The following is a 17358-nucleotide window of genomic DNA, read 5'->3' on the forward strand; positions in this document are numbered from 1 at the left end:
TTTCTTAGTGGTTAAATGCATATATTTATGGATGTATATTACTTTCCTGTCCTTTTTCCTATGCTTATATTTTATTCATAATCATGGTATGCATTTCTTTTGTATTGGGAGATATTTAAACTATATTAAAAAGTGGTAAATATTTAAGACACATACAAATTAAACTCATCTCAGTTGTAATCCAATTCAACAAGCATTTATTGAAAACAATGATATAAAAAGCACAGAATTGGCAGTACAGAGCTATGCAACCTGAGAACAAATATGGTACCAAGCACTTGGACCTTGCTACTCAGAGTAGCAACATGGACCAGCAACACAGGCATTTCCCAGGAATGGCTAGAAATACAGCTTTTCAGGCTCCACCCAGCCTTTCTAAACCAAAATGAGCATTGTACCAAGGTTCCCAAGCAATTCAAATGCCCATTAAATTTTGAAAAGCACTATGTTAGAAGATCCTAGACTAAGGAGAGATATAATTTCATAAGAAATGCTCTAACATAGAAACAAATACTGTAGGGAAATAATTCGGGTTACAGGGATTTGCTGTAGTTTTGAATCTACTTTCTTCTGTGTTATAACTTCCACATGATACATTAGCATTTTCTAAATTGTGTTCCAAGTCAAATATGTTTGAGAAACCATGCAAAAGTATACTACTGCTTAGAGAGGCCTTGTTTACAATAGTGTGTTAAAGATTTTGAGAAGTCCTGAAATTATAAGTCTGTTTCACTTAAACCCAGGATTCCACAAACATACTTAAAAATGCAACTTTTCTTTTCCTTGCATGGCACTATTAACATCCTATGGAACTAATATGCTATGGAACACACTTTGAGAGACACTGCATGTGTGAGTTTGTAACATTTGGCTCATGAATCCTTTACTAGGATTCTTCTGCTCTAAGTGAAAGTCTCTTTTTTCTTTTCATAGTTATAAAGTATCTTGAATAAATTCAACCTTGAATATAAGTATGAACAAAAAGTACATTTTAGCTCTGACATAATGTATATAATAATATAAGAAAGTCTGAGACAAATTAATTCAGCTGTTCTGTTAAAAATCATCCAGCTCTGGATAGATAAAGTTGTCTTTGAACAAACAGTATGCTAAAATCTGGCCTCCACATATCATTGAAATTAAGCCGGATCCTGCAAGTAATGAAAGGAAAGTTTTGGTTAACTACCAATAATGAATAATTCATAGCGAGATTATGCATAAGAACAATTGTCATAACTAAGATGATGTTCCTGAAACTGACATAGCATTTGAAATAGAGTAGTTTATAGATTCAGCGAAGAGAGAGCAGGTATATATTCTGGGCTAGTAAATTGTTGAAATTCAACACTTCCTTCAGGGGATAATAGGTGCATGGTTCTGTCAAATTAATAGTAAGGAGCTCCTAAAACTCAGAAATTCAAAAGCAATGAAGTCAAAGCACATGCCAAAGAGTCCACAATTCTCAGTTCTTCTTTTAGTTTTCAGATCTGCCTTTTGTTTGTGTTGTTAATATTTAAAAATATTTTATAAGGCATTTTCTCTCTAATAACAAAAGGAAAATATGCTACTAACGGAAAATATTTTTAAGTATGATTTTCAGATTTTTTTCATTAAATAAATTTATTTGTTGAAATACTTTAACTCCAAATGCAACTGTTGAATTTGCATTGAGTTGTTACTACAATTCATGTTTTAATTGGGATATCGAGGTTTAACAACTGACATTGTTTCAAAACAATAAACTGTTGTTCAGTTTTAAATGGTCAGTTGTATTAGAACTCAACAATGAACTGTGAACTATATTTATCTCTGGGAAACCCCAAATCAATAATGATAAGCCTGTTTCCAAAACCCACTGTAGTCATTCTTGAAACACTGATCAAGATTTAATAGATGCACAAGGACACATTAATTAAAAAAAAAAAAAAGACCCCCAGAGACCTTAACATTTGATTGGCTAAGGAGACAAAGCTCACCCAGTGCTAACACGAGGCTACTGAGAACAAAAAACTAAAAAATGGAAACAAAAAACCAGCAACAAACAAAATAAGCATTTTCATATTCACACACCAACAGACAACATTCCCACTGGAGAAATCTTGAAAACAAATAGCCGACATCCTTAGGCAACATTTTTTATATAGAAAAGCAAATATCAGTAGTTTTGCCACAGAAAAGTGATGGCAACTGTAGCAATTAAGAGTCAAGTTCAGTCCTAATTCTACAAACCAAAGGAGAAAATCATCAAAGCACCTTTCAGTCGCTTAAGAAAGATTTTATGTAATACTTTTGATCAGATGCTGGCTTGTTTTGTGCATGTTGAACAAAATGAAAAGCATCAGTTACCATCGCTATCACAGCTTAAAAGAACCAAAATAAGTTGCAACATAAAAGAAAAAAACTTTAACAAATGCCGCCTTTGTATAAAAGTAAAACAAGACAAAACAAAAATGAAAAACGTTATCATAATCGCTGGAGAGAAAAAAATGAGTCTTTGGATCAAACCATAATATTTTTAAGGCATGTTAGAAAAACTTCCACTTATCTAGTTGCTAGTCTGATCAGGGCATAAGACAAATAAATAGAGACCCAAGGTCACCAGTTTTTCTCTGTAGCTGCTATTATTTCATGTGCCAACAACTTTAATCTTCCTGGTCGTAAGCTTTTTATGAACATCTCAACAAGCACATTCATTCAAGCTGAGTTGTAGTTGCACCAGAGGAAACACCAAGGGTAAGAGCACACGAGGGTTCCCCGTCCCTGGCTCTCTTCGATGCCTTGTCACTATGTATGCGGGAAAGTCTGGGATTAGGCACCCAAGCCAGTTATTAGTAACATCTTTACAGTAAGATCCCACTTTATTGTCTGACACAAACACTTCTAACGAAAACCCCAACTTTTAGATAATCTTTTCCACCTTACGTTTTGCCACAGCTTTCATATTTTTAAACTTATTTTTCTTGTCTGCATAGTAATCCTCTGTGTAAAGCTGGAATCTTTATAGATGTTTCTAATATGTTACCTCAGTTGTCATAAATTGCTATTAAATATGAAATTCTACAAAACAGAATCACTCTGAGAAGTTAGAGGCTTCAAAACTCAACCAATTCACTAAAAATATTTCAATTTCAGTAGATAAATCATACTTCTTGAACCTTTGTTTTCTCTACCCGTTGAGTCAAATCAGCTTTTACACAATAAAATTTGTTTTGATAAAATTGGTTAGAGCTTTTTGTCCTATAAACAAGATTCTTCATAATTGGGGTTTATATAATACCTATACCTAAGAATGCAAATATTCACAATTCAAAGACTTTTGACAACCATGGCCTGGCTTTACCCACATACCTGTTTTCTCATCTGTGAGAAGTGACTAGCTGCCTTTTCGCCTATCCTCTAAGCTTAATGCCAGTTTACTGAACACTTGAGGGACTACCAGTGATTTCAGTGATGTATAACACCATATTCTGTAGCACAAATTCTCAGAATAAGCAGTTACCTCTGACTTGTGCCAAATTCTTAGGAACAATAAACACCCACAATTCCACCTACCTCAGCTATTTAGTTGTATGAAAATGCCTTCAGCTCTGATTTCATTGGCCCAATGATTCCAGTTTGTTTTAAAATATTAATACAGCCTTACAGGGCTTTCATAAACCCGTTGTTCCTTGTATGGCAGTGAGAGTAAGACTTCAATGAAAGGCAAAGGTCCCTGAGGTAAGAGTCCTAGGTGAATCAGAGGCCTGACCGGCCCACACAACTTCCTCACACAGAGACACACATCCAACGCCAGGCCAAGAGATAGAACTTTCAAGATGTTTAGCCACTATTCTCTTATACGTAAATTTTTAACTCAAGGAAAAACAAAAAAGGTTACCTCAGACATCACTTGACAACCGTCCTCTGAGTAAACCAACCTTGGTTATTGAAACCAAAATTGCCACCCAACTATTTTAACAAATTCTATCGACAGCCAAGTTGACTCTCTTTGCTATCAAGGCGACATTTGTTATGTGGTTTAGCTGGCTAAGGCTCAGTAAATTTTGTGGTTCTGTTCATAAAATCCAAAAAAGATAAGTCCTTGTTTTTCATAGAGAAACTTATAGCATGTCTTTCAGTATCTTTTTTTCCAATTTATTAAAAATGTGTATCTTTGAAATATTTATACAAAATAAAATATTAGTAGTTTCTAAACATGTTTTCTGTATGCACTTAACAACATTGGAGCAAAGCATACATCTAAGACATGGATGAGCAAGGTAAGTGGAGAATTAAACCGTAGTGAAGAGATTAGTAGACAACAGAAGTAATACTAGTACTATAAACAGAAACTCGACTTTAGGGGAAAGAACTTGGAAACGCACTGCATTTCCATTTTCCATCACTAAAAATGAAGCTAATTAGATAAAAAGTATTGCCAAATTGAATGAAAAGAGGAAATCTAAAAATATTTTGTGGTCAATACCTGGCTTAACATAAAGTAATAGCTTTAGAAAAGTCCACTTTCACTTGGTTAATGTCCTTAAAAGATACATAATTTATAAATTCAGTTGTTCAATTTGTGAGCAGAAAAAAGGAGATGAAATGAAATAGTTTCTCTTCTTGTACTAAAAAGACAGTGTTGCCATTCATATGGAATGGCACATACATATATCCAGTGTCTTACTCCCTGCAGTTTCAGAAGATAAGGCCCATGATCAGTCTTCTAATCCAATTGCCTGACCCACCTAAAAATTTTTATGCCCCACATTATATATAAATATACGTTTATATTATATATATGTATATATGTATATATGTATAATCTATATAGGTATCTATAAATACCTAAAGCAGCCCACCAATGTGATGTCAATGGAAATTCCAACATTACTGCAATAGAAAAAAAGAAAGGTGTTATTCATTTTCAAAATATGTATTATTTTGTTACCCACAAAGCAATGCTTCTGTTTGATCAAATCATAACCACATAAAACAGAGAAATTTTATTCACAGTCATGAAATCAAGTACCTCTAATTTTTTTACTTAAAGGTCATTTGTCATGTCAGATATTTGAAACTTCTATCCTAGAAATGATGTTATAAATTATCAGGTCTCAGGTCGGCTCACAAAGTTGATTGGTATAATATGCCTCAAAGATGGTCCTAAGACCATCCTGCGTCCTCAAGGGCTGGCTCTCTCCGGAGTTCCGAGCCACTTCACTCTGAACTCAATTCTATTGAGCAGTTCTTGTTAAGCATTTTCTATGTGCCATGCATCAGGTGATTAACTTAAAACTTTTCTGGGTTCAGAACCAGTTGGTTATCTCAGTCTTGAAGACTGAACAGCCTTATGCCTCCAAGCCCTGTTGTGAATATCCCATGGCTGTCTTCCAGGAAATATTAAGCCCCAAAGTAGAATAGAGATTTAAGATGGCAAGAGTTCAATGGTCCTCCAAGTTACTGAGAGGGTTTGTGTCTCAGGGAATCGATGCTAGGTTATTGATATTCTGGCATTTTCCGACTGCAGTGATGCTGGAATGTAGCAGTTCATTTGGAAATTGTGTGTTCTTAAGTTAAAGGTTGATCATACCATTAATAGATGAGGGCACTGAAAATATGAATGATTTAAGTTGTTAACAAATAGTAATAACTTTGAATTACAACTTGTGGTTGATTACCACCCATATTTTGACTAGTGTGCTTTTTTAAAAAAATAATGGAAAATAAGGGAGGAAAAGCTACAATGGAAGTGTAGATTTTGAAGGAATGGATGAAACTATCATTTACTCAGAAATTATTATACGGTAGACACTGTACCAAACAATCTCTCATTCTCGCTGAAACTTCACTAGGTATCCCCCATTTTGTAGAGGAGGCAACTAATGTAAGTGATATTGTGACTTGCCTAAGACTAAATACCTGGTAAGAAAGTAGGACTGGAATTTGAATCCATTTTCTTCTGACTCCAAAGATCGCAGGTAGAAATAAAAACCCTTTAGCCTAAGAACCCAGGAATCTTGTTAAAATAACTGGTGTTGGGTCGTTTGCAAGCCTCCAAGTACAGGTCTCTTGGGTTCCAATTCCCAGTCTTTTGGCAATTTCTGCCTTAAAGAAGGGTTTTTTAGGAAAATATTGCTAACAGAGGCAAACCCTGTACAAGTTAATGACAAGTTGAGTGCGGAAGGAAAATAGGAAGCACGTACATTCCAGTATAATTTTGAACTGGAAGACGTAGCTGAGCAATGCCTTGCTGAGGAAGTGGTTGAAGACCTTGGTGGGAAGGATGAGTGGGGGGGGCAAAGATCCTTCATCATCAGATTTTGTTATTTAGCCATTAGAGTACAATATGCATACAACAATTTAAGTATAGCATCAGATTTAATACATTTTGTTTATTTTATTTTATTTTGCTTACCAGATGAAGTGATGGCAACATGGAGAATAGTTACTGAAATAGCATAATCCCAAACCCATTCTTCCACAACTGGAACGAAAAGCAATCCACAAACTAAGTAGGTGACCTCTGTTGAGACTAAAAGAACTGCAAATAAATGGAAGAATATAATTATTTGGGATTAAAGTAAATAATTATTCTGAAATACAACTAGTAACAGGACCATTGTAAGTTATTCTGCAAAACAATTTTGTTAGAAATTTTCTTAATGTTCCTTCTGTTAACAATCCTCAAATTTGGAAAATTTTAATATATTCCATCTCTTAATAATCCTTAGATTTATAGAAAAATAACAATACATAATTTCTGTTTCTCATTCTTTATACTTAGCATTTTAGAAGGTGAAATGCAATAAAGAAAAGTTACAATGTAACCAATACATGCTGATCTGTAATTGGATTGCAAGTCTCATTTTAAGATGTATTAAAAACTAATGAAAAACGCAATTCTGAGTTTTCAGAAATTAAAAAACACACACACAAATGTTAAAGTTTAGTGAACTATAACATTTCTTTGGTACCAATCATTTCCTAACTTGGAAATAAATTCTTTTGTGTCTTTGTAATAAAATGGTACGTTCAGATAGTCACCTGGGAAACATAACCGATAACCATGGATGAAAGAAAGCCTCATAAATGACTCATGTGGATGGAGGTGCTCTTCTAAATCCACCAGTTGTCTCAGAGTGGTTTCCCTGAACGTGTATAAAGAGCCAGGACCACATAGAGGTCAGGACCACAAATCTCTAAGAGTCTTGAGCATGTGAAGGGTCAACCTTTTGCCTTTGTCTTCGATATGGAACTTTAAGACTAGAGTGGTTTCAAAAAGAGATCCATCAAACTTTAAAGTGACAAATATATGTGATATACCACCAAGGTCCCTTTGTAATGATATCACTTTCCATAAATATTACCTCTCTTTCCTTTTAAAACACAGCAAATGATTGGTATGTACATGTAATTTAAGAGTTGATAAATCTAGGCAAGTACACTCCATATTGTTAACAAAGCAAAAATTAAAATAACCACATTATGTTTCTACTATGCAGAAGTAATTTATTAACCAGTAAGCAAGCGATTGCCTACTAGAGATGAGCAAGACACTCACTCACCAAGGAAGCAAGTCCCAGGTGCCATTGTTTTTAAAGGCCTCATACATGATCCTCTTCAATGCTATTTCACTGAGTAGGTTTCAAAAGTTGAATGGACAAGTCATACTGACTCCTTTTCTATCACATGGAAATACAGTTCATTTCAGCATGCCCTGCTCCCTAAAATGAAGCCTGTGGAAACAAGTGTACTCACTGACACCACCTCTTCCCATTGCATTTCCACTCCTCCCTCCACCAGTGGCTCACAGACCTTCCACATTATTATAGAGAAACAGCAAAGAGAGTAACCAAAGAACATATGCATAACCCATGGACACAGGCACAGATGAAGGCCTGGGGGTGTATGGGATGGAGGGGGTCAGTGGGGGAAAAGGAGACATCTGCAATACTTCCAACAATAAAGATAATTTTTTTTAAAAGAGAGAAATACTGTTTTTATCAGCATTTACAGATTTTATAGGTTAACTTGCAACTGCTCTGAGATAGTGGTTTTAGTCTTGAGCAAACTATATTTGCATATGATAGAAAAGTCTTAAGCTTTGTTTATGATATGAGAAAAAGCATGATTTAAAGGAAGTAGTACACATTTTGAAGTCAAGATACCAGTGTTCTAGTCTTTTGCCTTACAGCTTAAGTTACAAGACTTAGAGCAGGATTTTAACCTCTGGGTTAGTCTGTTTCCTTTTCTAAAAATTGGGAAGTGGAGTACTATTGATCTACCTCAAAAAATTGTTGGGAGGATTTTAATTTAAAATGAAAACAATTTGCAATCTATTCTCTACAATACAAAGAAAGACTCACACTTTTCATGTCCTTCCTAAACATGGTCTCCTGGGTGACAAAATTACTTAAATAGACAAGAAACTTGACCCCAAATACATGCTCAAGGCTCTGAGATTACTGGTACATTTTATCTCCAAGATTAAACAAGTCTAGATTCTCGAAGTAACAACTTTGAAGAGTTTATGGCACTTATCTCCCCAAGCCCAAAATTAAAGATCTAATAGGCTAAAGGTTTATTGATGTCTTTGTCCAAATGTTAGTGTTTTGTGAGAGGAAAGGACTCTGTAAAGGGTACCAGGCATCCTGGGGATCTTCGCTAATCACCACTATGTAAAAACACAGCCTTGTCCAATAAGCTTCTGTCATCCTATCTTTCACTGGCTAACCCAAAGGCAAGAATTAAATAATAACAGTTGAGTTTTAAATCTCTCCTTCTGCTCAAAACACACACACAACCCATATTTAAATCTCTACTGTGACTATTTCCTTATCATTTGTGGATAGTCTTGGTAAAATAAGGTAATTTGATCTCAATAGGGAAGTGCATGAAGAGAAAGTTAAGATAGAATGTTACACCTCTTGCATCTCACTAAAATGAAAGTCTCTTGTCCTAACATATTCTTTGTCTAACCAAAATTGAATCAATAATGGCACCAAACAAGGTTACTCATTTGAGGGAGCTGTTTTCAAGCTTGAATTCAGTAGTTCCAGCTGACCAAGTTTCCTATACAATCATATTGGAAACCTGATTCCTTTGGCTGCAGGCCATTTTTGTATATTTGCATATGTGTTCCAAAAAAGGATGTCTTGTGGTTTCCTCAAAAAATTGTAATGTTCAAAGAATCCACAATTCATTTTTTAAAAGTAGGAAGAAATTTAACAGGGTGCTAAGATGAATGACATTTAGAAAGTAAGTTTGGAATTGCTTTTCTTCTTTTTCTCTTTTCTAATCATATGTATTTTAGTTTATTTTATTGGCTTATAGTATTTATTCTTTTTTAAAGAATATATTTATTTCTCATTATTACCTTTACAGTAATTTTTGCCTTTTTGTGTGTTTTTAAATTAAATTTATTGGGTGGCATTGGTTAATAAGATTATTTAAGTTTCAAGTGTACATTTCTATGATACATGATCTGTATATTACATGTGTGCCTGCCACCCAAGGTCAAATCATCTTCTGAAATTGTATATATATATTTTTATTGTTGTTGTTGTTCAAAATATTAAGATGTCCCTTTTTCTCCCCAATGACCCATTCCACCCTGTCCCACCCCCCCCATCAAAATTGTATATATTTTATAAGCTTTCATTAATTTACCTGCATTATGTTATAATGAAAAATAACATTAAAATTTTACTTTTCTAAACGTGGAGCAAAGTCACCATGAATGCCCCCAAGTCAACTACGTGTGACATATATTCAATACAAATAGATGTTATTATTAACTTATATAAGGTTGATAAACATAGTAGGTATTAATAATTATTTTTTAAAAAAATAAGAAATTTAAAATAGAATTTTGTTTCTTAGTATAGTCTTTCTTATCATTTTTCCTGTACAATTAAGGAAATCAAACTAAGCAGAAATGTGTGAAGCAGAAAATGAAAGACCTTTGTCATCCCAGCTTGCAGATAACAGTTTTTTGCATAATTCTCCACATTTCTTAGAACTGACACCATGTATTTTACTCTAGTCTACAAAAATGAATAACTATACTATACAGACTCTGTTGTAGTTTTCATTTTCCATTTCACATCTCACCAACATTTTTCTACATCAGCACATTAAGCCATTCTTCCCTTTTTTTCAAAAACACTTAATACACAAAAAAATTACCTATAATACCAACAAATAAAAATTCAAATAAGAGTACTATCCACTTATTCCAACCCATTCTATCTTTTAGGAATAGCCACCTTAAAAATTTTTATAGCCCTTTTTCACATTAATTTTTGAAGTCAGGTATAAGATACATATGGCTGAGGAAAAAAAAGGCGAGGTATTTAAAAACATTTTATAAAACAGAAACTATTTTGATTTTGGAGGCATTTAGTTCATTCATTGACAAAGATTGAAAATGAAAACCAATTACCTTTATAATTTGAGTCGAGCCATGAAGGATTTGTTTTGAAATCAAACGGTGCCAGGACATCCAACTCCTCCACCCTGAAGGGTTGCAAACGAAAGTGGTTCACGCTGGGGAGGCGCCCGTGGGTGTGCACATCAGGGTCGACACATCACTCCCCACGCGTAACAGCAAGTCACCGGCTTCACCCACTTTGCAGCGTGTTTGAACACTGCCCGACGCAGTGAAGTCCACATTGCCCACCACGTGTGCTTCATTGTGTCCGAGGTCGAGGCTGCGATCTGGGAAGTCCCTTCCACCAAATGTGGGAGGAGAACCCAGCACTGCAGCGAGAGCATAGGGCTTGGACACAACGAGAACCTGGGCAAGTCGCGGAACCCTCTGGGCTTTAGTTTCTTACCCGTAAATTGAAACAATCTCCAAGATCCCTTTCTGTTCTAAAATCCGAGTCCATTAAGTACACATATTCTGCTGTACCTAAGTTTGTGCTTGTGTGCAGCCGTCATTTTCAGAGATGGCACATTTGCTCATTTTTGCTTTAAATAAAAGTAATAAAATACAGCACTTTTTAAAAATCTGCATCCTCTATTTCATAAAGACATGTCATATATTAAAGATAAACCCCTTTCAGAGCCACCTTAGCTTTTTAATTCTTGGTGAAGGCAACGTGCTACTTACTTGAGCATGATGCAGCCGGTGAGCAGAACCACATAGTACACGGTGTAGAAGAGGGTGACACATGCAAGGAGATTCTGCAGAACAACCTGCAGAGAAGACAGGCGTGAGCTCCAGGGGCCTGGGCCTCTTCACGTGGTTGTTGGTAACAAGCCTGACCAAGAAACCACGATGAACCAGCTAGATAGCGGGGGCTAGCCCTGCTTTCCTTGGAGACCACAGTGCAGAAGGAAGGTGTTGCTGCCTGGAGAGGCTGACATATTACACCTTTGCACCAAGGCTTAACGCAGTGTACAGATTCATACCACTTACCCTCCATCTACCACGACAGACTTCCTAGATGCCAATATTTATATTTTAATTTGATAAAATGGTTCTAAATCTCAGCTGTCAAAATAGTAAAAATATGATGATGGCGTAGAAATTTTGAAAAGTATGAACCAAAAAATACATAGTAACACAACAATAATTAAACCCGCGTTTAGGAATACATAGAACAATTGGCTAAAACACAATAGATGAGTCCATAATGGACCCTAACACATATGAGACTTAAGAAAAAAGCATTACAGGTAAATGGGAGCCAGCTGAGCTATTCAACAAATAGCACTGTGAAAACTTTTTAACTTTTAAATAGAAAAATCCCTTTAGACTCCAGTCTTGTACCAGACACCAACATAAACTTCAAATGTATTAAAGGCTTAAATGCCAAAAAATAGAATGGGAGAAAGTATTTGCAACATGTATCACAGGCAGAGGATTGATATTTACAATACATAATACATAAATGCATACAAATAAAAAAGACAAACCAATAGAAAAACGGACAAAGTATATAAACAGGCAGTTTATATGACTAAACATTTAAAAAGCTAATAAACAATTGAAAATGTGCTGAACTTTACTATTTGTCTTTTTTTTCACTTTATTGTTTACACCATTACAGATCTCATTTTTGCCCTCTTTGCCCAACTCCACCCCCACCCCCTCGCCCGCTTCCCTCTGGCCATCACCACAGTTGTCTGTGTCTGTGGGTTATTCATCTTTGTTCTTTGGCTAATTCCTTCACCTTCTTTTCTCCAGTGCCCCCTCCCTTCTCCACTCTGACAGCTGTCAGCTATTTTCTTCTCTTTTTTTAAATGTATCTTTATTGTTGAAAGTATCACAGATACCCCCTTTTTCCTCCCACCTCACTCCCGCCCCAGGCCTACTGCACTGCTGTCTGAGTCCATGGGTTATGCATATATTCATATAAGTTCTCTGGTTAATCTCTTCCCGCCCCCACCGCCATTCCCTGACCACAAACTGTTATCACACACAGGAAATTTTACATGGCTACAAAATATTATTTACATAGAGTCCACATTCAAATTTCTCCCATTTTCCTCAAAATCTGAGAATACAAGAATCAATTAAATTTTCAAATGTTACATTTGGTTGTCATATCTCTTTAGTGTCATACTTTGAATTTGTCTAATAGTTTTCTCGTGATTAGATTCTTTAGGGAGGAATTCTACAAAGGTAATATTGTGTATTTTCCATTGTACCTCACGAAAAGGCACATGATAGCATTTTGTCTCATTATTGGTGATGGTCATTTTGATCACTTGGTAAAGGTGACATGTGTCAGGTCTCTCTGTTTCAACTGAACTGCTTATCCTTTGTAAGTCATAAGTAATCTGTGAGGTGGCACTTGAGACTATGTGGACATCCGGTTTCCCCACAACTTTTTACCCCTTGGTTTTGGTATGCATTTATATATGTACCTTGGTGTGTACATTGGTGTGAAAATGGTAATTTTTTTATTTTATATTCTTCTTTTATATATTAGTACACATTCTTCCATAAAGAGATTTTCCATCTTCCCCTTGAACTTATGTGTTTATTTGTCTATTTTCAGTAACCTATGGATTTTTATATTCTCTATATACTATAATGCATTAATATTATAATTGCTGATGCTAAAATTGCCCCAAATTTGACTAGTCTGAGCAACTACAAGATACCTTCTGTGTGTGTTTTACATATTTCCATCATCTTGTTTGTACTTCCTTGCTCTCTGTCACAACCTGACATTATAAAAATGTCATCACTGTATTTCCATTTGCATTTTTGTCTATTTGTGAACTTTCTGTTCCCTTCTATTGGTCTCTCTGCCTTTATATATACTCATGAATCAATATTACACTGTTTTAATTATGGAAGCTTTGTAGTATCTTTAAAATACTCACTTCTCATTGTTCTTTTTTTAGCATTCTCTTAGATATTTTTATGTTTACTTTGCCTTATAAACCTCAAAATCTACCTGAATAGCTTCATAAAACAAATTTATGTTATTTTTATTGGGATCATGCTAAATTCATTATTAAAATTAAAATAGATATAGCTTTCTAATGTTTACTCATGCTATCCAAAAACAATAAAAATTACTAAATTTATTCAAATGAACTTTTGTATCTTTCAAAAATATTTTGATTTTTCCTAACATAGGTATTACATAATTTCTGTTAAATTTATTCTTAAATTCTTTTTTGCTATTAATGTAACCAAAGTTTTATCTTCTGTAACATCATCTAATTAGCTATTATTTGTGTATATAAAACCTTCTGATTTTTGTTTTAATTTAATATTCTATTACTTTTCTGTATTTTTTATGATAGTGTTTTCATTGATTCTCTTCATTTTCCAAATACACGACAATATCTTCTGTAAATAGAAAGTTCCACTTCTGTTCCACTTCTTCTATTCCAGTTCTTATAGATTTATTATTTAGTCTAGTCTGATTGCATGACTAGTGCCTCTAATACATTTTTAAATAGCAGAGTTAGTGTCTTTGTCTTATTCTTGGGTGTACTGTGAACGCCTCTAGTATTCTTGTTAAGCAACACACTGGCTTTAGAATTTCACTATGTATGTGTGTTTGTGTGTGTGTGGTTATAGATATATGTTAACACTAAAGAAGAAGTAATCAGTCTCTATTCAATGTTTTAATTAAGAGTGGTTGTCAAATATTGACAAAGGACATTTTAGCTTCTATAAAGATAATCGTATAATTTCCTATTTAGATTTACACACATAGTAACTATGTTAGTAGAGTACTTAATATTGAACCATCTGCATATTTTGGGAATAAATGTCACTTGGTCGTGATGTTTTATTTTTATGTTGCTCTCTTGGATTCTGTTTGCTAATATTATCTTTAGATTTTTACTTCCATGTTTATAAAAGAGAGTGACCTGTACTTTATATTTTATGCTATCTTTATGAAGTTTAGATGACAATGTAATTCTTGTTTCAAAGAAATATCTTGTGAATTTTCTTCTTTTTCTATACTCAGAAATAATTTAAGTAGCCTTGGGAGTATATGACCTTTGCAGATTTAGGAGAATTCCCCTGTGAAACCTGGGCCTGGTTCTTTTATAATAACCTCTTCCATTAAGTCTCTGAAACCTGGAAGCCCTTATGTGATTTTACAAAGCACAATGCTCCCATTAACTAGAGCAGCTTTACTCTCCTCTACAGAGGGATGCTGTATGTTCTTCAAAGTCTAGCTCAATATCACAATCACACTGCAGCTTCCTTCTCCAGGACAGAGTCCATCCCTCCGACTTCTTTGCATCTATGGTGTTGTGCGTGTCTTACCGATGTGATCACCTGCGTTGTAGTGTACTTATTTATGGAAGTGCCCACTTCTCTAGACAGAGATAGTGATTTAATCAAGTTTAATTCTTCAGCCACCAAAATAATGCTTAGTTCTTGGCAAGTGTTCAATAAATATATTTTTAATAATAATGAATGAAGAAAAGGAAAATAGTGAAAACCATAGTCAATTCATTAAAGACGTGGACCCTAGGGTCGGATTACACTAGGATTTCTTTTCCAGTTCCGCACTGGCAAGATGTGACATTGGGCATTTACGCTCTGCGTTTTGTTCTACTCATCTGTAAAATCGCGCGGGAGCTCTGTTTTCAACACACATGTAAAATTCCCAGCATAAGTGCTATAGATGCTCAGCAGAAAACTTGCCCTCTACTCCTCCCCATGTGCAGGACTGCTGCCTGGTTCTCTGGACAATTCCTAGCGTCATCGTGAAGCAGGGCTCTGCCACCTGTAGTGTCATAGCACAGGACCCAGCCTACTAATAGTAGTTTTCTCTGAAAGTGTCTGTATGGATGAAAATCTCCAGTTCGGGTCAACAATCACTAGGAAATGCAGGAATGTGTTGTGCCTCTGACAGTTTTACATACAACATTTGTTTTACAATTGTAGTTTTATATTAGTTTAATGTAGTTATAAAACGTGTATTCTACTGGAATTCTGAACAACAATGCATTGTATTCGGAACAACAACGTAGCAGTCCTCATACCTGGGCTTTCTTCCCAGTTCCTGTGCAATTTCCCCAGACAGCAAATTAATTAAATGGCCTTTGGCCATGACTCTTTCCCTTGAGTCAGCTTTTCTCTCATTTAAAATGTAAGGATGGGGGGATTTAATTAGCCCAATGCCTGGCACATTGCGTGCACTCAATAAATATTTGTTGAGTTTTGGAACTCTCTTTACAAAAAGGTCACTTTTGCTATTACTATTAATTTATGAGCATATCAGTGATTCCTGTGCTGATAATATTGACACTGAACAGGACTTAAGTAAAGTTAACTCATAACTTACAGGGATGTATCATGAGAATTTAGATTTTTAACAACTCACTTATTTTTAACATATTCACTGTTGGTCTAATATTCTAAGGCTGTGATTTCACACATAAAACTCTGGGATTCTAAAATGTGAAAAACTGCAGCAATTACCTGGACATTTTCACCAGAAAGAGAACGTGTGTGTGTGTGTGCGCGTGTGTGTGTGTGTGTGCGTGTGTGTAAGTCCAGACTAAATATAGTCCCCCAGTCCTCATTCTTTAAGTAAGCTACTTAAGGGAGAGGATATTATCTTTTAATTATTATCTCTCCAGCAAAGCTATCATTGCTAGTTCAATCCCAAAACTATACAAAAATTATAAACAGTTTAAAATCAACCTAAAAATTATTTTTAAAAAAATATTTCCCCTGAAATAATGTTTGTACTGATTTAGAACATTTTTCTTAGCTGTTGCCATACTTAATGTTTCTTACTGATCATGTAGTGATGATGGCACTGAACAGAAAAAACTTGAGCACATACAGCGCTGATATTTTACTAAAATGAATGTAGCACCAATTTGAAATCATAATTTAAATTTTAAGTAAAAATCTGACTTTGCAGAGTGTCATTCCCTGAAGGCCAGATCTTTATAAGCCCAAAGCCTGTGTGAATTTACGCAGCTGCTTAGAGGCTTTGCATATTTCCTTGTTTTAGGTGCTTTGATTTTTTTTTTTTTAGAAAGAGTATTTTTATACTGAAATAAAATGCAACTATTAACACTAGCCTCAGGGGAAAAAGAAACTAACACACCTACAGCTTAAAATGTTTCAGTACTTTGCCTCTAAAATCTTATGCATCCTTTAGAAGTTGGGAAAATAAAAGCCACCTCCTGCCAAAAAAAAAAAAAAAAAAAAAATGAGGACAAACTGTCATGATTTCAGAAAACAAGAGCAGAAGTGCAGGTGTTAATACTAGAAAGCTTGCCTGTGCCTTAACATGGTACCTTCAAAACAGCCACTGTTGAGCTGCGTTAGAATCCTGTCTTGGGCTTGGGCCTCTATATTGCCACCATTGCCATATGAGCAAGAGTGTCGCAAAATGTTTTCTGCATGGTACCCAGCCAAAAGTGAAACAAGTTGCTACGGAAAGAAAGGCCATTTATAGAACATATTTGCTTACGCCAGTGCCAGACAGTAACAGCAAGAGAATGTAAAGAAGTTGTTTTTCTTTACCTTGCTTGGAGCGACTCTGACCTGGAGAGCCATGTACACAGCCTATGTCAGCGAGGTGGTGAAAGCCACGCTCCTTATATGGATGACATCTGGAAGAAGAGACAATTGTCACCGTGAGCTTTTCAATTACTCTGGAAGACTAAGTGTGCGATTCAATAGTGCAGCATGATTGGATTATACAAAACGAGACAGGAGCCATCTGTGAGCCATGAGTAAGCTGCTGAGTGCCAAAATGAACATCCTTATTAGACAACTGAGTTCTCATACCATTTGTAGTTCGGTCGAATTTGAAAGACGAGTGGATTGTTTTTAGACAGTGCAGCAAATAGGCAGGGACTCGCAGTTCTCCCTGGCTGTATGAGTAATTACTGTCTCATGCGTAAATCAGAAACATG

General features: G+C 35.2%; 1 protein-coding gene across 1 annotated transcript; it reads right to left on the minus strand.

The window, feature by feature from the left end:
• Nucleotides 1-1056: 1056 nt before the first annotated feature.
• TMEM244 (transmembrane protein 244) lies at nucleotides 1057-16996 on the minus strand. Its single transcript, XM_087817178.1, has 6 exons — nucleotides 16964-16996; nucleotides 11099-11184; nucleotides 10427-10500; nucleotides 6398-6523; nucleotides 4828-4872; nucleotides 1057-1151 (listed from the first exon to the last, which is right to left on the minus strand). The coding sequence occupies exons 1-6, from the start codon at nucleotides 16994-16996 to the stop codon at nucleotides 1057-1059; spliced, it is 459 nt and encodes a 152-aa protein (XP_087673304.1).
• Between the last annotated feature and the right edge of the window lie 362 nt (nucleotides 16997-17358).

This window comes from Miniopterus natalensis, chromosome 5, assembly GCF_054644295.1.
Source record: "Miniopterus natalensis isolate mMinNat1 chromosome 5, mMinNat1.hap1, whole genome shotgun sequence".
Lineage (NCBI taxonomy): Eukaryota > Metazoa > Chordata > Mammalia > Chiroptera > Miniopteridae > Miniopterus > Miniopterus natalensis.